Genomic DNA, 23,131 nt, shown 5'->3' on the forward strand with positions numbered 1-23,131 from the left:
GAGCGAACGGTGATCTAGACTCGAAACGTTGGCTCGATTCTCGCCCTACAGATGCTGTCAGACCTGCTGAGATTTTCCAGCATTGTGTGTTTTGGTTTCAGATTCCAGCATCTGCAATATTTTGCTTTCATCGGCCTTTTACACAGAGGGTGGTGGGGGCCTGGAATGCGCTGCCAGGCAAGGTGGTGGAGGCGGACACACTGGGAACGTTTAAGACTTATCTAGATAGCCATATGAACGGAGTGGGAATGGAGGGATACAAAAGAATGGTCTAGTTTGGACCAGGGAGCGGCACGGGCTTGGAGGGCCGAAGGGCCTGTTCCTGTGCTGTACTGTTCTTTGTTTGTTTGTTCTTCTCCTCACTGGAATGAACATAAGCCACATAGTGTTTCTTGCACAGCGGATGCAGGCTCGAGTTATGGGCAACCCTGCACAAGCCTCGGAAAGCTGTGTGTTCTTCATGGAATGACAGGAGCTGGAAGCAGGTGACACACCCAACCCAAAGGACATGACCCGAATCCACCAAGGCTGCAGTCACTGGGACTCCAGAACAGAGCTTAGTTACAGCTGTTAGTATCTGCAGACGCTGCTCCCTCAGGGTTTAATTAGTTCGGTTGATTACACCTCCCCCCTTGTTGAGTTAGTTAGTGACAGCACAATGAATACAATGGCAATCACAGCTTACAAACACCACTCCTACTCTGCAAGATCCCAAATAACCTTCATGGTGAAGCAGTTTGAAGACCCCACTCACCGTGTGGAGAATGCACCCTCAGGTTGATGGGAATTGAGGAGATCCCTCTATTGCTCCCTGTAACTCTGTCCGTCTCAGCTTCAATCTCCTGCCGAACCTCATCAAAATCTGTAAATTTCTTCCCTTTGCAGTGCAGAAACTCGGCATGTTCTGCAAGAGAAAGGAAACCATTACTCAGGTGTAGTCAGAGCCAGAGTAAAATGTGCACTCTGAATACTATTAAGGATCCTTTAGATAAACAGAAGGATTACAGCCTTTTAAAAAAAAAATCAAAATCCCATCAACTCTGCTGCTTAATAAAATTACACACGTCGCCCATTCATTGGTGCAGGGGTGCGATGCATACTCCGGGTTGCTAATTGGAACATGAGATTTCCTGGGTTCAAATCCCATACAAGCTGTTGTTTAAGAGACAGAGGCGAGAGGATAGAGAGAGAGAGTCTGAGGGGACGACAGCAGCGAGAGGATATATAGCAGACCTGAGTAGAAGGGTACGAAGCCCGGCTCGGGTCACTGTCTGTGTGGAGTTTGCACATTCTCCTCGTGTCTGCGTGGGTTTCCTCCGGGTGCTCCGGTTTCCTCCCACAGTCCAAAGATGTGCGGGTTAGGTTGATTGGCCAGGTTAAAAATTGCCCCTTAGAGTCCTGGGATGCGTAGGTTAGAGGGATTAGCGGGTAAATATGTGGGGGTAGGGCCTGGGTGGGATTGTGGTCGGTGCAGACTCGAAGGGCCGAATGGCCTCCTTCTGCACTGTAGGGTTTCTATGTCTATGACAGTTGACTAAAGTGGAACAGGAAATCTGGTTAAAAGGCAGGACAGCAGAGAAGTAGTGGCAGACATTAAAGGAGATACTTGATAACCTCTCCACGGAGATATTTTCCAACATACCACACATACAGCAGCTTTATTCCAGAAAGAGGAGACAGGAAGAAGAAAATTATCTGCCAGTTAGTCTAACATGTCATTGGGAAAAATGCTTGAATCTATTATTCAGGAGGTAGTAGCAAGACATTGAGAAAATCACAATGCCATCTGCCAGAGGAAATATTGTGTGAAAGGCAAACTATGTTTAACTCATTTATTAGAGTTCTTTGAGAACGTAACAAGTAGGGTGAAGAATGGGAAACCACTAGATGGAGTGTATTTGCATTTCCAAAAAGCATTAAAGTTACACATAAAAGGTTACTACAAAAGATAAGGGTTAATGGTGCTGGGGGTAAACGTTAGTATGAATGGAAGATTCATTAGCTAACCAGAAAGAGTGTCAGGATAAATCAATCATCTGAGTTGGGAAAGTGTAACTAGTGGAGTGCCACAGGGACTAGTGCTGGGCCTCAACTTATTACAAATGACTTGGATGAAGAGATGAGTGTATGGTAGCAACTTGCTGAAAGATAGGCAAGAAAGCAAGTTGTGCGTGAAGAGCACGCAAAGAGACATAGGTAGGTTAAGTAAGTGGGAAAAACATTGTCAGATGGAGTATAATGTGACAAAATGTGAGCATGCCCACTTTGGAAGAAAGACCAGAAAAGCAGATTATTTAAATGGAGACAGACTGCAGAAATCCATGGTGGAAGGATCCGGAGCTGTGGTACATGAGTCACAAAGAGCTAGTATGCAGCTACAGCATGTGATTGGGAAGGGAAATGGAATGTTGGCCTTTATAATGAGGGAAATCGAATATTAAAGTAAGGAAGACTTACTAAGCTGTACAGGGCCTTACTGAGGCTGCGCCTTGAATAATACGTACAATTTTGGTCTCCTTACTTAAGAAAGGCTTTCTTGCATTGTAAACAGTTGAGAGATGTTTCACCAGGCTGATTCCTGGGATGCAGTGGTTGTCTTATGAGGAAAGGTTGAACAAATTAGACCTATGTTCAATGGAGTTTAGAGGAATGAGATGTGACCTTATTGAAACATTAAAGATTCTGAGGGGCTTGACAGGGTAGATGCTGGGGTGATGTTTCTCCTTATAGGGAAGTCTAGAATCAGAAGGCACAGTTTAAAAACAAGGGATCTCCCAGTTAAGATGGAGATGAGAAGTGTCTTCTCTAGGAGGGTGATCAGACCGAGGTGCAGTTGGGACTGGGTCATTGAATATATTTAAAGTTGAGTTGGACAGCTTTTTGATAAAAGTGAATCAAGTATTACATTCACAGGGTCTCAGAATTGTTAAGAATTGCAAGAGGCCATTTAGTCCATTGTGTCTGGACCCACTCACTCTCCAAAGTGAGGAGAGTGAGGGGGGGGGGGGGGGGGGGGGGGGTTGCGGGCAGAGCACTGATTGTGTTAAGGAGCACTGTGTTGGATGCACCATTTGAGAGGCCCAACGAGACTGTAAACAGCTAGTTACCAGTGACACATGCTGCTGTCTCCAAACCGTGGAAGCAGCCAGAGATACACTGACCTGTTTTTGCATTGATGAGTTGCAGAACGAGCGGCCGGCGGGTGACGATTCCGGAGCCACGAGGAAGGAAATCCCTGAACACAGAGCAATAAGCATTTCAAACACTGGATAGTCACCACCAGAGGCAGCAGGACGTCTGCAGACTAGAAAATGCTCCCCAATGCACTGCAGGATAAGCAGCAGCATCTAACTCATACACTGCTGATAACGAGTACATTCCCCCTTTACTCCCAATGTTAGATTGCATCATTCTAAATTTTACACGTGGAATTTTCACTCATTGAATCTCAAGCAAGATCTCAGAAGCTACAAAGCAGCAGTTAACAGATTGAAAGGAGGCAGACTTGAGCAGAACTTGGTTTATAAGGGCTCTTCTCCAATACTGGAAGCTGAAGGAACTGAGGAGGAGCTGAGTAGAACATAGAACATAACAGCGCAGTACAGGCCCTTCAGCCCTCGATGTTGCACCGACCAGTGGAACCAATCTAAAGCCCCTCTAATCTACACTATTCCAATATCATCCATATGTTTATCCAATAACCATTTGAATGCTCTTAATGTTGACGAGTCCACCACTGCTGCAGGCAGGGCATTCCACGCCCTTACTACTCTCTGAGTAAAGAACCTACCTCTAACATCTGTCCTATATCTCTCACCCCTCAATTTAAAGCTATGTCCCCTCGTGCTAGCCAACACCATCCGAGGAAAAAGGCTCTCACTATCCACCCTATCTAATCCTCTGATCATCTTGTATGCCTCTATTAAGTCACCTCTTAACCTTCTTCTCTCTAACGAAAACAACCTCAAGCCCCTCAGCCTTTCCTCATACGATTTTCCCACCATACCAGGCAACATCCTGGTAAATCTCCTCTGCACCCTTTCCAACACTTCCACATCTTTCCTATAATACGGCGACCAGAACTGTACGCAATACTCCAAATGCGGCCGCACCAGAGTTTTGTACAGTAGGTACGGGGAGGTGGGTTGAGTGAATGGGTGTGCGACTTAAACCCTGTACAAATTATTACATGGATCCACTCACCAATGAACAATACATAACCAGCAGCTTGCACAGAATGTATTGTAATATTTGCCATAACAAACAGAAAATGCTGGAAAATCTCAGCAGTTCTGTGGAGAGAGATTAGAGCCAATGTTTCGAAACCTTTGGCCTTTTATCATGTTTGCCGTAGATGTTGTTGGCCAGTCACAATATGATCACAAAAAACTCTTTCTGATGCTAACAGACTTTCACAATGGTGGCACAGTGGTTAGCGCTGCTGCCTCCCAGCTCCAGGGACCCGGGTTCAATTCCCGGCTTGGGTCACTGTCTGTGTGGAGTTTGCACATTCTCTCCGTGTCTGTGTGGGTTTCCTCCAGGTGCCCAAGTTTCCTCCCACACTCCAAAGATGTGCACATTAGATGGATTGGCTGGGCTAAATTGCCCCTTAGTGTTAGGGGGACTACCTAGGGCAAATGCTTGGGGTTGAGATAGGGTGGGATTGTGGTTGGTGCAGACTTGATGGGCCGAATGGCCTCCTTCTGCACTATAGGATTCTATGATTCTAAATGCATCTCTTGCTCCTCAAGGAGCCTGACTGGCACTAACCCCACACCAACCCACTGCTGTCATCTCCCTCCCTGCCCCCACTGCCAATTCCCTCCCACAGCTGAACCCTTCCCCACTACCAAATCCCTCCCCTGTCCCTCCAACCCCTTTCTTTCCCTTTGCCCATGGGAGTGAGAGATGTCAAAGCCACCACTTCCTCTGCATCACTGTTAAATACCTTCCTCCACTGCACTCCCCATCACGTTCTCACTCCCTACATACCTAGGTCATCAAAACCCACGTGAACCTCAATGCAAACCTATCACTATTACCTAATCCAATCCCCCAGGCTATGACTTCAAGCCAACACAACACGGAACAGGTTGCACCAGTGGGGAAAAAAACAAATGCTGCCACAACACATTTCACCACTTCCTCCTCAAGCCTTGCTCAACACACATAGAAAATAGAAGCAGGAGGAGACCATTCGGCCCTTTGTGCCAGCTCCGCCATTCATTTTGATCATGGCTAATCATCAAATTTAATATCCTGATTCGCCCCTCCCCCCCATATCCCTCAATCTCTTTCGCCCCAAGAGCTATATTTAATTTCTTCTCAAAATCACACAATTCACCACCCCCTGGGTGAAGAAATTGCTCCTCACCTCAGTCCTAAAAGATTTACTCCTTATCTTCAATTATGACTCCTAGTTCTGGACTCCCCCACCATCGGGAACATTCTTTCTGAATCTACCTGTCTAGCCATGTTGGAATTTTAAAAGTTTCTATGAAATCTCCTCTCACACTTCTACACTCCAATTAATATAAGAACAAAGAACAATACAGCACAGGAACAGGCCCTTCGGCCCTCCAAGCCCGCGCCACTCCCCGGTCCAGGATTGAATCCTGAATCCAGGATCCCCGCCCAATTTTCCAGCCTATCTACATACCAATATCCTATCCACCGAGCTGTCCCTCACAGCTACGATGCTTTGTTCATCACAACCTATTAACTCACCCCCACCCCCCCATTCCAGACCATGTGATCTCCAGGGAGAGGCGAAAACCCAGAGTGAAAACCCCAGGGCCAATATGGGGAAAAAAAATCTGGGAAATTCCTCTCCGACCCCCTGAGGCGATCGAAACGAGTCCAGGAGATCACAATGGCCCTGATCGGAAAATGCTTCCCAACCCTAGTCATTTCCACTTCCACGAACACCATATGAATTCCCTGCCCCCAAGACAGGTTCCCAACTATCCGCAGTCTCGCTCTGTACTGGCACCAGCAAGATGATCATAGACCAGCAAGATGATCATAGATAATCCCAATCGACTTAGTCTCTTCTCATATGACAGACCTGCCATCCCAGGAATCAGCCTGGCAATCATTTGCTGTACTCCCTCTATAACAAGGACATCCTTCCTCAGATAAGGACACCAAAACTGTACACAATACTACAGGTGTGGCCTCACCAATGCCCTATACAATTGCAGTAAAACATCCCTATCCCTACACTCAAATCCTCTCGCTATGAAAGCCAACATACCATTTGCCTTCTTTACTGCCTGCTGTACCTGCACGCTTACTTTCAGCGACTGATGCACGAGGACTCCAAGGTCTCGTTGAGTATCCACCTCTCTCAATTTACACACAAATAATCTGTCTTCCTAATTTTGCTACCGAAGCGGATAACCTCACATTTATCCACATTATACTGCATCAGCCATGTATATGCCCACACACTCAGCCTGTCCAAATCACGCTGAAGCATCTCTGCATCCTCCTCACAGCTCACCCACCCACCCAACTTCGTATCATCTGCAAATCTGGAGATAATACATTTAGTTCCCTCTTCCAAGTCATAAGTTTTTTGAATTTTCACAATAATTTCAGAGCAGTGTTAATTTAAGCCTACCTGTGACACTAATAAACTTTATATGTGAACAGCTGGAGTTCTAGCACAGATCCCTACTCTACCCCACTAGTCGCCAATCGATAAAAATACCTATTTATTCTTTCCTTCCTGTCTGCTAACCAGCTTTCTATCCATCTCAACCTGCAATCCCATGCATTTTAACCTTACATAGTAATCTGCTTTGTGAGACCTTGTCAAAAGCCTTCCGAAAGTCATTTATCAACCGGGATTTCCCCTTTGTAAACCCATGCTGACTATTCCATGGCATTCCAAATGCTAAGCTAATATTCAAATCCTCCTCCCTTCAACCAGAAATGTAAATCTTCTTTTAACATTTACAGAATCTATCCATCCGTGTGTACTACACCAGTGACCCTAACACTAAAGGAGCAGCGGACCAGCTGAGGCAACAGCTCCTGAGGAGCTGAAGGGAGCCGGAACCGGAGGAATTCGAGACCAGAGGACACGCTTTAAGATCCTGAACACAACAACTCACACCGGCCACCCAATTAGTCCCATCCGCCTGCTAACTTCCCGCACTCTTCATCTGTTATTTTATAAATATAGGATCAGGTGTAGGCCATTCAGCCCATCAAGCCTGTTCCACCATTCAATGAGATCATGTCTGATCTGTGGCCTAACTCCATATACCTGCCTTTGGCCCATATTCCTTTACACCTTTCAGAAGACTTCTTCCCCGAGTGTTACAACAACAGTATTCCATGTCAATTCCTGCAATAGCAGAGAGGGGTTTATATTCATGTGCAAATAACCCTGCAAAAAACAACCACCAACCAATCTCCCCCTTCAAACCTCATATTCAATTTATATCATGCTCATAGAATCTACAGTGCAGGAAGAGGCCATTTGGCCCATCGAGCCTGCACTTGCAACAATCCCATCCAGGTTCCATTTCCATAACCCCACATATTTATCCTGCTAATCCCCCTGACACAAAGGGACAATTTAGCAAGGCCAATCGACCTTGTTACCATCCCATCGATCAACATAAGTTCCTTGTGACAAACCCTGTCTTTGCATGGCATGCTTTGAACTAGCACAGAACTTTCCTTGCTGAACAGTTCCAGGATAGGCTAAAGCCCATGTGTAACTGGAGACTCAGTACAAACGCTGTATGTACATGTGGGGAAACACCAGCAATGCTGCACATTACTGAGGAGTGTCACTGTTACGGACTAATCACCTTCAATTCAACAAACAAGGAGGTTCAGGGAGCTTGCATTCACTAAATAAAAATTTAAAAACCCACCAGTCAACTGATAGGTCAGCCTTCTTTTATTATTGCCACTCCTCCTCAGTTGGAGACATGGGTAAAGAGATGGCAGATGGAGTTTAATCCAGACAAATGTGAGGTAATGTATTTTGGAAGGTCTAATACAGATAGGAAATATACAGTAAATGGCAGAACCCTTAGGAGTATTGATAGGCAAAGGGATCTGGGTGTACAGGTACACAGGTCACTAAAAGTGGCAATGCAGGTGGAGAAGGTAGTCAAGGCAGCATACGGCATGCTTGCCTTCATCGGCCGGGGTATTGAGTTTAAAAATTGGCAAGTCATGTTGACGCTTTATAGAACCTTAGTTAGGCCGCACTTGGAATATAGTGTTCAATTCTGGTCGCCACACTACCAGAAGGATGTGAAGGCTTTGGAGAGGGTACAGAAAAGATTTACCAGGATGTTGCCTGGTATGGAGGGCATTAGCTATGAGGAGAGGTTGGAGAAACGTGGTTTGCTCTCACTGGAGCGACGGAGGTTGAGGGGCGACCTGATAGAAGTCTACACGATTATGAGAGGCATGGACAGAGTGGATAGTCAGAAGCTTTTCCCCAGGGTGGAAGAGTCAATTACAAGGGGGCATAGGTTTAAGGTGTGAGGGGCAAGGTTTAAAGGAGATGTACGAGGCAGATTTTTTACACAGAGTGGTGGGTGCCTGGAACTTGTTGCCGGGGGAGGTAGTGGAAGCGGATACGGTAGAGACTTAAGGGGCGTCTTGACAAGTACATGAATGAAATGGGAATAGAGGGATATGGTCCCCAGAAGGGTAGAGGGTTTTAGTTAAATCGGGCAGCATGGTCGGTGCAGGCTTGGAGGGCCGAAGGGCCTGTTCCTGTGCTGTAATTTTCTTTGTTCTAGTGCAACTTGGACAAGTTGACTAAGTGGGCAAATGCATGACAGATGCAGTAAAATGTAGATACATGTGAGGCTATTAACTTTGGTAGCAAAAACAGGAAGACAGACTATCTGAATGGCTACAAATTAAGAGGGGAGTGTGCAACGAGATCTGGATGCTCTCGTACACCAGTCACTGAAGGTAAACATACAGGTACAGCAGGCAGTAAAAAAGGCAAATGGTATGTTAGCCTTCAGGAGCAGGGATGTCTTGCTGCAATAATACAAGACCTTGGTGAGGCCATACCTGTAATAGTGTGTGCAGTTTTGGTCTCCTTATCTGAGGAAGGATATTCTTGCTCTAGAGGCAGTGCAGAGGCGGCATACCAGACTGATTCCTGCGATGGCAGGACTGACGCATGTGAGATATTGAGTTGGATTAGAACTATATTCACTGGAGTTCAGAAGAATTGTGGGGGGTGGAGGGGGGGGGGGGGGTAGTGGATCTCATAGAAACTTATAAAATTCTAACAGGATTAGACAGGGTAGATGCAGGAAAGATGTTCCTGATGGTGGGGTGTCCAGAACCAGGGGTCTCAGTCTGAGAATACGGAGTCAACTGTTTAAGATAGATGAGAAGTTTCTTCACCCAGAAAGTGGCAAGCCTATGAAACTTGCTACCACAGGAAGCAATTTAAAGTTTATTTATGGGTGTCACAAGTACGGTTTACATTACACTGCAATGAAGTTACTGTGAAATTCCCCTAGTCGCCACATTCTGGCACCTGTTCAGGTCAACGCACCTAACCTGCACCTAACACAACCAGAGTACCCAGAGAAAACCCACACAGACCTGAGGAGAATGTGCAGACTCCGCACAGATAGTGGCCCAAGCCAGTCGAGTCCAAAACATTGCATGTTTTCAAGAAGCAGTTAGATATAGCTCTTGGGGCAAAGTGGATCAAAGGATACGGGGGCAAAGCAGGATCAGGCTATTGAACTTCTGACTATTCACTCTGTCCATACCTCTCATAATCAGACATGGTCATAATGGATGGCAGGCAGCAGCAGATTCAAAGGACCGAATGGCCTCCTCCTGCTCCCAATATCTATGTTTCTCTCACCCATGGGGCCATTTCACTGCAGCTCCTTTTTCAAAGCAGCAAGTCTGAAAATATCATTTCATCTAATTATTTGCAAGTTTTACCATTTTGTCTCTATCCCATGCCCACCTGAAGTTCACAAACCGCTTCACAGTTAATTACACTCCTTACATTTGTCTCAGTTGAAAACTGTAACATGGATCTCCCCAATATCCATATATACCGATTGTCACACATTCAAGGACTCTTGTACTGGCTACACCAAGGGTGTAGTTTGTGGCATGGATAAGGTGGGCCAAATGGCTCCCTTCAGTGCTGTAACTTTTCTATGGTTCTATAGGATACTCTGCATGCTTCATTTGTGCAAACTGTAAGTGGCAAAAGCACCTCGCCCAATTTCACAGAAATACTGGCCGCCAGCGAACAATAACATCTTCACATAGTTCTGACATTACCTCGAGAATGAAATAATTTCCAAGTACATCCTGTGAAGACAGTGTGTTTCCCAACCAAGCGACTGGCACAAGAGGAACTTGGGAAATGGAAACATAGAAACTAGCAGCAGGACTAGGTCATCTGGCCCTTTGACCCTGCTCGACCATTCAATATTGATCATGGCTGATCTTTTATCTCAACACCGTACTCCCATCTCCTTCCCCATACCCCCGGCACTTTTAAAGTCGAGAAAGCTATTTCCTTCTTAAATATATTCGGTGACTTGGCCTCCAGAGCCTTCTGTAGTAGAGAACTCCACAGGTTCACAACATTCTGAATGAAAAAAATTCTCCTCTCAGCCCTAAATGACCCCCTCCGTATCCTGAGACTCTGACCCCTTGTTTTAGACTCCCCCAGCCAGAGAAAACATCATCCCTGCATCCAGTCCGCCCAGCCATATCAGAATTTTATATGGGCCTTCACTAAATGGTTAGTATATCGTTTCTTAGATAGGGAGACTCAAGCTGCATACAATATCCCAGGTGTGGTCTCACCAAGGCCCTGTACAGCTGCAGTAAACACAGTAAGAGTTTTAACAACACCAGGTTAAAGTCCAACAGGTTTATTTGGTAGCAAATGCCATTAGCTTTCAGAGCGCTGCTCCTTCGTCAGATGGAGTGGAAATCTGCTCTCAAACAGGGCACAGAGACACAAAATCAAGTTCCAGAATACTGATTAGAATGTGAATCTCTACAGCCAACTGTCTTCAAACAACCGCACAACCTCAAACAGACCATTGTCCGCAGCAAACTACCCAGCCTTCAGGAGAACAGTGACCACGACACCACACAACCCTGCCACAGCAACCTGTGCAAGACGTGCCGGATCATCGACACGGATGCCATCATCTCACATGAGAATACCATCTACCAGGTACACGGTACCTACTCTTGCAACTCAGCCAACGTTGTCTACCTGATACGCTGCAGGAAAGGATGTCCCGAGGCATGGTACATTGGGGAAACCATGCAGACGCTACGACAACGGATGAATGAACACCGCTCGACAATCACCAGGCAAGACTGTTCTCTTCCTGTCGGGGAGCACTTCAGCGGGTCACAGGCATTCAGCCTCTGATCTTCAGGTAAGCGTCCTCCAAGGCGCCCTTCACGATACACGACAGCGCAGAGTCGCTGAGCAGAAACTGATAGCCAAGTTCCGCACACATGAGGACGGCCTAAACCTGGATGTTGGATTTATATCACACTATCAGTAACCCCCACAGCTTGCCTCCTGGACTTGCAGAATCTCACTGGCTGTCCTGTCTGGAGACAATACACATTTCTTTAACCTGTGCCTCCCTCCACTCACATTGTCTGTATCTTTAAGACCCTGGTTGGCTGTAGAGATTCGCATTCTAATCAGTATTCCGGAACTTGATTTTGTGTCTCTGTGCCCTGTTTGAGAGCAGATTTCCACTTCATCTGACGAAGGAGCAGCGCTCTGAAAGCTAATGGCATTTGCTACCAAATAAACCTGTTGGACTTTAACCTACTGTTGTTAAAACTCTTACTGTGTTTACCCCAGTCCAACGCCGGCATCTCCACATCACAGTTGCAGTAAGACATGCTTGCTCAAGTCCTCCTGCAATGAAAGCCTACATACCATTTACCGAACTGCTTGCTGCACCGGACTGGCGTACAAGGACACCCAGATGCCTGTGCACATCAACATTGCCCAATCTATCACTGTTTAAATAATACTCTGCCATTCTGTTTTTCCTACTGAAAAGAATAACTTCACATTTATCCACATCTCCTCGTCTAAATCACCTTGAAGTCTCTTAGCATCCGCTGTACCACTTGCATTCCCACAAAGTTTCGTGTCGTCAGCAAGTTATACTTCGGTTCCTTATTCCAAATCATTGACATATATTATGAATAGTTAGGGTCCAGTAACTGATCCCTGCAGAAGCCCACATTCCCCATCTACTCTTACATTTTTCATTCCCTTGCCTAACAAGAATCTATCTACTTCCACCTAAAAAATATTCAGTGATCCCACTTCCACCACTTTCTGAGCAGTGTTCCAAAGTTCCACAACCCTCAGAAAATATTTCTCATCATTCTCCTACAGGGTAACTCCTATTTTAAAACATTGACCCCTAGTTCTGGACTCACCCACAAGAGGAAACATCCTTTCAATGTCCACCTTGTCAAGACCATTCAGAATCTTAAATACTTAAATGAAGTCACACCTCATTCTTTAAACTCCTCATAACTTCCTCATAAGACAACACTCTCATTCAAAACGTCAATCAGGTAAAACCTCTTTGGACTGCCTTCAATGCATTTATTATTTAAATGGTGATAGATTGGGAAATGTTGATGTACACCAATCTGGTACAGAAAGCATTTATATCCTTCCTTAAATAAGGAGACCAAATCTGTACAGTATTCAAGATGTGGTCTCACCAATGCTCTGCATAACTGAGGTATCACATCCTTACTTTTATGTTCAATTCCTCCTGTAATAAAGGCTAGCATTCCATTAGACTTCCTGATTACTTGCTGCACCTGCATATTCAGGCACGAGAACACCTAGAGCCCTTTGCACCTCAGAATTCTGCAGTCATTTTCTGTTTCAGTAATACTCTGCTTATTTATTCTTCTGTCAAACTGAAGAACTTCATATTTTCCCACATTATACTCCATCTGCCAGATGTTCGCCCCTTTGCTCAATCAATCTATATCCATCTGCAAACTCCATATGTCTTCTTCACAACATACTTTCCTACCTAACTTTGCAAACACAGCTACTGTGCCTTTGCTCCTCTCATCTAAGTCACTGATGTAAATTGTAAAAAGTTAAGGTCCCATAACAGACCCCTGCAGTACTCCACTTGTTATATCCACAGGTTCTCCCTTACTTAATCTGCTAGCTACATCCTCAAAAAAACTCCAATAGTTTTGTCAAACATGATTTCCCTTTCATAAATCCACGTTGACTTTGTCTAATCCCATTGTTATTTTCTAAGTGTCCCATTATCACATCCTTTATAATAGTCTAGAGCATCGTCCCTACTACTGATGTTAGGCTATTCCCTGTTCTCTCCCTCTCCTTTTAACAGTAGGGTTAAATCCACTATTTCCATGGCCACTCCCTTTAGTACTCTGGAATGTAGATCATTAGGCCCTGGAGAGCCCCGTTATTTACTCCAGCACTTTTTTCCTGGGAGGATTTGTTAGGGAACCAAGTGAGGAGGAGGAACTGAGGATGCCCGAGAGAAGACACACTAAATCCTGAGGGGCAGTGGGGGCAAACCAGCACCAGGAAGCATGAATACAAAACCCTCACCAACAAACCCAAATGAGAGGGGGCTGAGAATATGGATTCAATGCCTTTGTAAGACTGGACTCCCGACTATGGGTCATTTCTGGGAGCTTTGCTTTTGTGGGGAAGAGGCAGCCCAGACAATATGCAGTCAGTATGTGGAGACAAGACCCAACTAAGAACTAGTAGCAGGAACTGGCCATTCAGCCCCATGAGCCTGCCCCACCATTTGACAAGATGGTAACTGATCTGATCATGAGGTCAACTCCCATTGCTCCCATAAGAATAGGAGCAGAATTAGGCCATTCGGCCCATCGAGTCTGCTCCGCCATTCGATCATGGCTGATAGGCTCCTCATCCCCATTTTCCTGCCTTCTCCCCATAACCCTTCAACCCAATTAAAAATCTGTCTAACTCCTTAAATTTACTCACTGCCCCAGCATCCACCGCACTTTGGGGGAGCGAGTTCCACAGATTCACAACCCTTTGGGAGAAGTAGTTTCTCCTCAACTCTGTTTTAAATTTGCTGCCCCTTATTCTAAGATTATGACCTCTCGTCCTAGAATGCCCCACAAGAGGAAGCATCCGCTCCATGTCCACTTTATCCATACCTTTGATCATCTTGTATATCTCAATCTGATCTCCCCTCACTCTTCTAAATTGCAGAATCGGTCAGGAATCAGTGTAACCCCAGCCAATAACCCATTGCTTTCTGAGGAAGGAAATCCCAAAGACCCTCAGAGTCTGCACTGAGACTTCCCAATACCTAAACCTCGGCCCCTGGTTCCAAACCCCCCCCGGGGGAGGACAGTGACCCGCTCAGTAATCTCACCACATCTCAACTCCAGGGGACACAACACCAGCTCAGCTCAAACTTTCCTCAACACCCTCCCCCCCCCCCACCCTCCCCGACCCCCTTCTCCCCCACAGGTTTCGGGTCCCGGCCTCTCCCCCCCGGGCCCCCGGCCGCCCCCCAGGGCCCCGACCCTCCTCTCTTTCCCCCCCCCCCCCCCCCGGGGCCCCGACTCCAGCCTCTCCACCCCCGGGGCCCCGGCTCCAGTCTCTCCCCTCCACCCCCCGGCCTCTCCCTCTCTCCCCGGCCTCTCCCTCTCTCCCCGGCCTCTCCCTCTCCCCCCGGCCTCTCCCTCTCCCCCCGGCCTCTCCCTCTCCCCCCGGCCTCTCCCTCTCCCCCCGGCCTCTCCCTCTCCCCCCGGCCTCTCCCTCTCCCCCCGGCCTCTCCCTCTCTCCCCGGGCCCCCGGCCTCTCCCTCTCCCCCCGGCCTCTCCCTCTCTCCCCGGGCCCCCGGCCTCCCACCTGCCGACGAAGTTTTCCAGCACCGAGCTCTTGCCGGCGCTCTGCCCGCCCACCACCGCGATCTGCGGCAGGTCCAGGTTGCAGCTCTGTCCGATCGAGCTGAAGGCATCCTGCAGTTTGTTGACGAGCGGAATCAGGTCCTCCATGCCCCGGTTCCCCATGGCGCCTCTCGGGGCTCCGCTCCCTCACTCGGTCCCGGGGCCTGCGGCCTGCGCTTCCGCTCCCACCCTGAGCGCCAGCCGGCACCGCCCCGCCGCCCATTGGCCGTGGCGGCTGCCAATCACATCCGAGCGACCAATCCGATCGCAGGAAGCCCGGCCTTCGCTCACGTCACTTAGGCTGATTCCCATTGGATCCTCCGCCCATCAGTCACAGCAACCCGTAATCCGATTGGATCACCCAAGCCACACTACCGCCTATTGGCTGGAGGTCTCTGCCAATCACCGCGAGGGTGCCGCCCACTGGCCTCTCAACCACGCCCCGGCCCCGCCCCCACCCAGCCCGCCGCTGAGTGGCTGCTCCTGCTGCCAATCATCGAAGCTCAACAGCCTATTCGACAACGATGAGGTCACCCGGAACTCAGATCCCGCCCCTCCAGTTTGGAGCAGTGGATGAGGAAGCAATTGTCCAGCCTGTGGCCACACTGCCAGTGCGCACAACATCAAACACAACCTGTGGCTTAGGTCAAGTGTAGTATCGACCTCCTGCTCTTGGTTGAAGTCATGAAGTTCCATTAAGGCTTCATTTGAAGCAATTTTTTAAAGCGACATCTCGGCCTTTTGGCTAAGATGCAAATGAGCTCAAGCCTTGGAGAAGGTGCAATGCCTCCTCCAATCATGTAAATCAAGCCCAAGACAGGAAGTGGGAAGCCTGTCTTGTTAGCTTGGATCTGGAATGTCTCACTTGCTGAGACTTTGATTGAATATATAAACAAAAAAACCCAGAAACTTTAGGTCCAGGCAGCTAAAAATGGAGGGAGCTCTGGAGGAATACAAAGAAAGTAGGAAAGAACTCAAACGAGGAATTAGAAGGGCAAAAAGGGGTCACGAAATGTCCTTGGCAGACAGGATTAAGGAGAATCCCAAGGCATTTTATTTATACGTTAGGAACAAAAGGGTTGTCAGAAAAAAAATCGGACCTCTCAGGGACAGAAGTGGGGAATTATGCTTAGAGCCTAAAGAAGTAGGGGAGATCCTAAATGAATACTTTACGTCGGTATTCACAAAGGAGGGATGTGTTGACTGGGAGTGTCTCGGAGGGGAGTGTTGACCCGTTAGAGAAAATCTCCATTAGAAGGGAGGAAGTGTTAGATTTGTTAGGGAATATAAAGACTGACAAATCCCTAGGGCCTGATGGAATCTATCCAAGGCTGCTCAGGGAGACGAGAGATGAAATCGCTGGGCCTCCGACACAAATCTTTGTCTCGTCACTGGACACAGGTGAGGTCCCAGAAGATTGGAGGATAGCTAACGTGGTCCCGTTATTTAAGAAGGGTAGGAAGGATAACCCGGGAAATTATAGGCCCGGAGCTTGACGTCCGTGGTAGGGAAGTTGTTGGAGAGGATTCTTAGAGATAGGATGTATGCACATTTAGAAAGGAATAAACTCATTTACGATAGTCAGCATGGTTTTGTGAGAGGGAGGTCATGTCTCACTAACCTGGTGGAGCTTTTTGAAGAAGTGACTAGAATGGTTGACGTGGGAAGGGCTGTGGATGTCGTCTATATGGACTTTAGTAAAGTGTTTGACAAAGTCCCTCATGGTAGGTTGGTGCAAAAGGTTGGATCTCATGGGATAAAGGGGGAGGTGGCTAGATGGGTGGAGAACTGGCTTGGTCACAGAATAGAGGGTGGTAGTGGAAGGGTCTTTTTCCGGCTGGATGCCTGTGACTAGTGGTGTTCACAGTAAGAAGTTTAACAACACCAGGTTAAAGTCCAACAGGTTTATTTGGTAGCAAAAGCCACACAAGCTTTCGGAACTCTCAGCCCCTTCTTCAGGTGAGTGGGAATTCTGTTCACAAACAGAGCTTATAAAGACACAGACTCAATTTACATGAATAATGGTTGGAATGCGAATACTTACAACTAATCAAGTCTTTAAGAAACAAAACAATGTGAGTGGAGAGTGCATCAAGACAGGCTAAAAAGATGTGTATTGTCTCCAATGTCACACTAGAAATCATAGAAACCCTACAGTGCAGAAAGAGGCCATTCGGCCCATCGAGTCTGCACCGACCACAATCCCACCCAGGCCCTACCCCCATATCCCTACATATTTTACCCGCTAATCCACACATCCCAGGACACTAAGGAGCAATTTTAGCATGGCCAATCAACCTAACCCGCACATCTTTGGACTGTGGGAGGAAACCGGAGCACCCGGAGGAAACCCACGCAGACACGAGGAGAATGTGCAAACTCCACACAGACAGTGACCCAAGCCGGGAATCGAACCCAGGTCCCCGGAGCTGTGAAGCAGCAGTGCTAACCAGTGTGCTACCGTGCCGCCCTATTTGTAACTCCCACAGTTGCGTGGACCTGCAGAGTTTCACTGGCTGTCTTGTCTGGAGACAATACACATCTTTTTAGCCTGTCTTGATGCTCTCTCCACTCATTGTTTTGTTTCTTAAAGACTTGATTAGTTGTAAGTATTCGCATTCCAACCATTATTCATGTAAATTGAGTCTGTGTCTTTATAAGCTCTGTTTGTGAACAGAATTCCCACTCACCTGAAGAAGGGGCTTAGAGTTCCGAAAGCTTGTGTGGCTTTTGCTACCAAATAAACCTGTTGGACTTTAACCTGGTGTTGTTAAACTTCTTACTGTGTTTCCCCCAGTCCAACGCCGGCATCTCCACATCATGACTAGTGGTGTTCCGCAGGGCTCTGTATTGGGACCTCTGCTGTTTGTGATTTATAGAAACGATCTGGAAGGTGTAACTGGGGTGATCAGTAAGTTTGCGGACGACACGAAAATGGCTGGACTTGCAGATAGTGAGGAACATTGTCAGAGGCTGCAGAAGGATATAGATAGGCTGGAAATTTGGGCAAAGAAATGGCAGATGGAGTTCAATCCAGATAAATGCGAAGTGATGCATTTTGGTAGAACTAACGTAGGGGGGAGCTATACGATAAATGGCAGAACCATAAAGGGTGTAGATACGCAGAGGGACCTGGGTGTGCAAGTCCACAGATCCTTGAAGGTGACGTCACAGGTGGAGAAGGTAGTGAATAAGGCATATGGCATGCTTGCCTTTATAGGATGGGGCATCGAGTATAAAAGTTGGGGTCTGATGTTGCAGTTGTATAGAACGTTGGTTCGGCCGCATTTGGAATACTGCGCCCAGTTCTGGTCGCCACACTACCAGAAGGACGTGGAGGCTTTAGAGAGAGTGCAGAGGAGGTTTACCAGGATGTTGCCTGGTATGGAAGGGCTTAGTTATGAGGAGAGATTGGGTAAACTGGGGTTGTTCTCACTGGAAAGATGGAGGATGAGGGGTGACCTAATAGAGGTGTATAAAATTATGAAAGGCATAGATAGGGTGAACGGTGGGAAGCTTTTTCCCAGGTCGGTGGTGATGTTCACGAGGGGTCATAGGTTCAAGGTGAGCAGGGGGGGGGGGGGGGGGGAGGTTTAACACGGATATCAGAAGGACGAATTTTACACAGAGGGCGGTGGGGGCCTGGAATGCGCTGCCGGACAAGGTGGTGGAGGCGGACACACTGGGAACATTTAAGACTTATCTAGATAGCCACATGAACGGAGTGGGAATGGAGGGATACAAAAGAATGGTCTAGTTTGGACTAGGGAGCGGCGCGGGCTTGGAGGGCCGAAGGGCCTGTTCCTGTGCTGTATTGTTCTTTGTTCTTTACACCCTAGCTATGTCTGTAACTAGGGGATATTCAATGACTTAATTGCAATGTTAATGGAAGCCTACTTGTGACACTAATAAATAAACAAACTTAAAAAAACACTATACCCTCTCTTCATTGGTAAGGGGATCAAGGTTACAGGGAAAGGCAGAATAGGGTTGAGAAACTGATCAGTCATGATTGAATGGCAGCACAGACTCAATAGACCGAATGGCCTAATTCTGCTCCTATATAAAGTTTATTTGTTAGTATCATAATTAGCTTACACTGCAATGAAGTTACTGCAAGAATCCCCTAGTCGCCACACTCCGGCACCTATTCGGGTACACTGAGGAAGAATTTAGAACGGCCAATGCACCTAACCGGACTGGGGGAGGAAACCCACGCAGACACGGGGAGAATGTGCAAACTCCACACAGACAGTGACCCAAGCCAGGAATCGAACCTGGGTCCCTGGCACTGTGAGGCAGCAGTGCTAACCACTGTACCACCGTGCCTCCCTATTTCATGGTTTCTCCTTTCCTTCTTTCACTTACAGTGGAAATACCTTTCACATGTATCCCAATACATGTGACCATAATTAAAATCAAATCAAACATTAGATATACAGCAGGCAGTGTAAATACAAATGGAATATACAGCAGAGGATGCAAACCTGAAATAAAACTAGAAGATATTTGGGGGGGGGGGGGGAATGAGGTCTGGCAGCATATGTAAACAGGACCAACATTTCATTAAAACTGGTAGAAGTTAGAGATATTACAGGTTTGAAGCATGTTGGCACGAAAAAGTGGGGAATGATCAAAAAGTCTGTGATGGTGTGGACAGGGCTGGCCAGTCCAACGCCGGCATCTCCACATCATGGTGTGGACAACCAGAAAAATTAAATGACAAGAAAGTAAATGGTTCAGGGAAAAGGGAAGTGGCACTGGATCAAGAAACAAAAAGGTGGGTCTAGATGATGTGTGACTGACACCCACAGAACAGCAGGACCCCCCCCCCCCCATTGAATCTGCGCCACCATTCAATATGATCAAGGCTGATCTCAGGTTCAGCTCCACAATCCTACCCACTCTCTATATCCCTCAGTTCCCACCCAGACCTCACCAATATGACTATCTGGTGGCACAGTGGTTAGCACTGCTGCTTTACAGTGCCACGGACCTGGGTTCGATTCCCGGCTTGGGTCACTGTCTGTGTGAGGTTTGCACGTTCTCCTCGTGTCTGCGTGGGTTTCCTCCGGATACTCTGGTTTCCTCCCACTGTCCAAAGATGTGCAGGTTAGGTGGATTGGCCACGCTAAATTCTCCCTCAGGCGTACCTGAACAGGCGCCGGAGTGTAGCGACCAGGGGATTATCACAGTAACCTCATTGCAGTGTTAATGTAAGCCTACTTGTGCAACTAATAAATACACTTAAAAACTTATCTCAGCCTTAATATAGTCAACAATGGAACATCCACAACCCTCTGGGGTAGAGAACTCCCAAATGTTTCATCTCAGTCTTGACTGATTGCTTATCCTGAGTGTTCTCGATTATGACGTGGAGATGTCGGCGTTGGACTGGGGTAAACACAGTAAGGAGTCTAACAACACCAGGTTAAAGTCCAACCGGTTTATTTGGTAGCAAACGCCACTAGCTTTCGGAGCGCTGCTCCTTCGTCAGGTGAGTGGGAGATCTGCCCATAAACAGCAAACAGGGCAGATAAAGACACAAACTCAATTTACTGAATAATGAATGGAATGCGAGTCTTTACAGCTAATCAAGTCTTAAAGGTACAGACAATGTGAGTGGAGAGAGCATTAAGCACAGGTTAAAGAGATGTGTATTGTCTCCAGTCAGGACAGCCAGTGAGATTTTGCAAGCCCAGGCAAGTCGTGGGGGTTACAGATAGTGTGACATGAACCCAAGATCCCGGTTGAGGCCGTCCTCATGTGTGCGGAACCTGGCTATCAGTCTCTGCTCAGCGACTCTGCACTGTCGTGTGTCGTGAAGGCTGCCTTGGAGAACGCTTACCCGAATATCAGAGGCCGAATGCCCGTGACTGCTGAAGTGTTTCCCAACAGGAAGAGAACAGTCTTGCCTGGTGATTGTTGAGCAGTGTTCATTCATCCGTTGTCGTAGCGTCTGCATGGTCTCCCCAATGTACCATGCCTCGGGACACACGACAGCGCAGAGCAGAGACTGATAGCCAAGTTCCGCACACATGAGGACGGCCTCAACCGGGATCTTGGGTTCATGTCACACTATCTGTAACCCCCACGACTTGCCTGGACTTGCAAAATCTCACTAACTGTCCTGACTGGAGACAATACACATCTCTTTAACCTGTGCTTAATGCTCTCTCTCCACTCACATTGTCTGTACCTTTAAGACTTGATTAGCTGTAAAGACTCGCATTCCAATCATTATTCAGTAAATTGAGTTTGTGTCTTTATATGCCGTTTGCTGTTTATGGGCAGATTTCCCACTCACCTGACGAAGGAGCAGCACTCTGAAAGCTAGTGGCGTTTGCTACCAAATAAACCGGTTGGACTTTAACCTGGTGTTGTTAAGACTCCTTACTGTGTTCTCGATTACGCATCCAGGGGAAACGACCTCTCAGTGTTTACCGCACCCAGCCCCTTCAGAATCCTGTATGTTTCAATAAGATCACCTCTCATTATTTTATATTCGAGCGAATACAGAACCCAGTGCACACGATGGGCCAAATGGCCTCCTTCTATGCCATAACAATTCTGTGAATTCACTCAGCCTCTCATCCCAGAGACTAGTGAACTTCCAATACAATTAGGATTCCTTAAAAATGGGAAGTACTCAGGCTGTGGTCTCACCAAAGCATTTTAAAATTGTAGCAAGACTTCCTTATTCTTGTACTGCAATCCCCTTGCAAAGGCCAACGTCATTTGCCTTCCTAATTGCTTGCTGTACCTGCATACTACCTGACTTCCTCGTACAAGAAGCCCCAAGTCTCTGAACACAAACTTGTAAATGTTAAGTGTCATGTCTTTTGAAAAATATTGTGCTTTTCTATTCTTACAACCAAATGAATAGCTTCACACTTCCCTTAATTATATTCCATCTTGCTCTTACTCACTCTGCAGAACCCTCAGCAGAAATTGCTGCCAATAAAATGGAAGCAGTGGTTAAAATCTGTAATTGTTGAACTGAATGGCGAGTCAGGAAAGTTGTAAAGTGCCTCATTGAGACATGATCTGTTCCTCCTCCAGTTTGCCTTGAGCTTTATAACTCTACGCAGGAGGCAAAGTGAGCAGGTGAGCTTTGGACAGGTGACCGGAAGTTCAGGGTTACGCTTATGGACTGAACAATTTGGAGCAGGAATTGCAGTAGGCAGTGCGCCGGGGAATTCCAAGTGTCACACCCTTGTTCAAAAAATGAGTGTAAAGATTTTGGTAGCTTTTGCTACCAAATAAACCTGTTGGACTTTAACCTGGTGTTGTTAAACTTCTTACTGTAAAGATAAGCCCAGTAACGACAGGCCAGTCAGTTTAACATTGGGTAGCTTTCAGTAATGACAGTTCAGATCAAGATTAAATCACTTGGGCCAATGCTGGATAATTATCAAATCATGTTTAATTAACTTGTTTTGAGTTTTTGATGAGAATGTAAATTTCTGTGATGTACACGAACTTTCAAAAGCCGTTTGATAACCTGTCACAGAACAGACGTCAGCAACAAGGGACAGGAGCAGCATGGATACAAAATTGGTTTAAGTGATAGCAGAGTATTAGCGAATGATTCAGTGGAGGAAGGTATACAGTGGGGATCCTTTAGGATTGGCGTTAGGACCCTCGCTCTTCCTGACATCTTAATGATCCTTACTTGGGTGTACAGGGCACAACTCCAAAATTTGTACATTACACACAGGGTGGAAGTATTGAGATATGCGGAGAGAGTATAGACTTCAAACATACTAGTAGGTGACGATTAAAGCAGAGACATGCAAAGGGATTTATTGCAGTGGCTAGCATTGCTGTCTCAGTGGTAGGGACCAGAGTTTGATTCCCGGCTTAGATCACTGTCTGAGTCTGCGCCTTCTCCCTGTGTCTGCATGGGTTTCCTCTGGGTGCTCCGGTCAACTTCCACAGTCCAAAAGACGTGTCAAGTGGATTGACTATGCTAAATTCTCCCTCAGTGTATCCGAACAGGGGCCAGAGTGTGGCAACAAGGGGATGTTCACAGTAACTTCATTACAGTGTTAATGTAAGCCTACCTGCAACACTAATAAATGAAATAAATTCAGGAGGAAGAATGAGAGGTTGTAGCTAAAGGGCGCAATTCTAAAAAGGGGTAGTAGCA

At 46.9% G+C, this 23,131-nt stretch overlaps 1 protein-coding gene across 4 annotated transcripts in view; it reads right to left on the bottom strand.

Annotated features, from left to right (window-relative positions):
• LOC144507716 (dynamin-2-like) overlaps positions 1-15,192 on the bottom strand; it is a 53,448-nt gene extending 38,256 nt beyond the window's left edge. For 2 of the 4 annotated variants that reach the window (XM_078234935.1, XM_078234934.1), the window contains exons 1-3: positions 14,942-15,192; positions 3,162-3,235; positions 755-904 (exon numbers count right to left, since the gene is read on the bottom strand). In XM_078234935.1, the coding sequence (XP_078091061.1) occupies positions 755-904; positions 3,162-3,235; positions 14,942-15,102 (385 nt within the window). In that variant the 5' untranslated portion in view covers positions 15,103-15,192. The remainder of the gene's footprint in view (positions 1-754; positions 905-3,161; positions 3,236-14,941) is intronic. The other 2 variants (XM_078234933.1, XM_078234932.1) reach the window with 1 other exon arrangement.
• Positions 15,193-23,131: the final 7,939 nt, after the last annotated feature.

The sequence above is a fragment of the Mustelus asterias genome, chromosome 19 (genome assembly GCF_964213995.1).
Source record: "Mustelus asterias chromosome 19, sMusAst1.hap1.1, whole genome shotgun sequence".
NCBI lineage: Eukaryota > Metazoa > Chordata > Chondrichthyes > Carcharhiniformes > Triakidae > Mustelus > Mustelus asterias.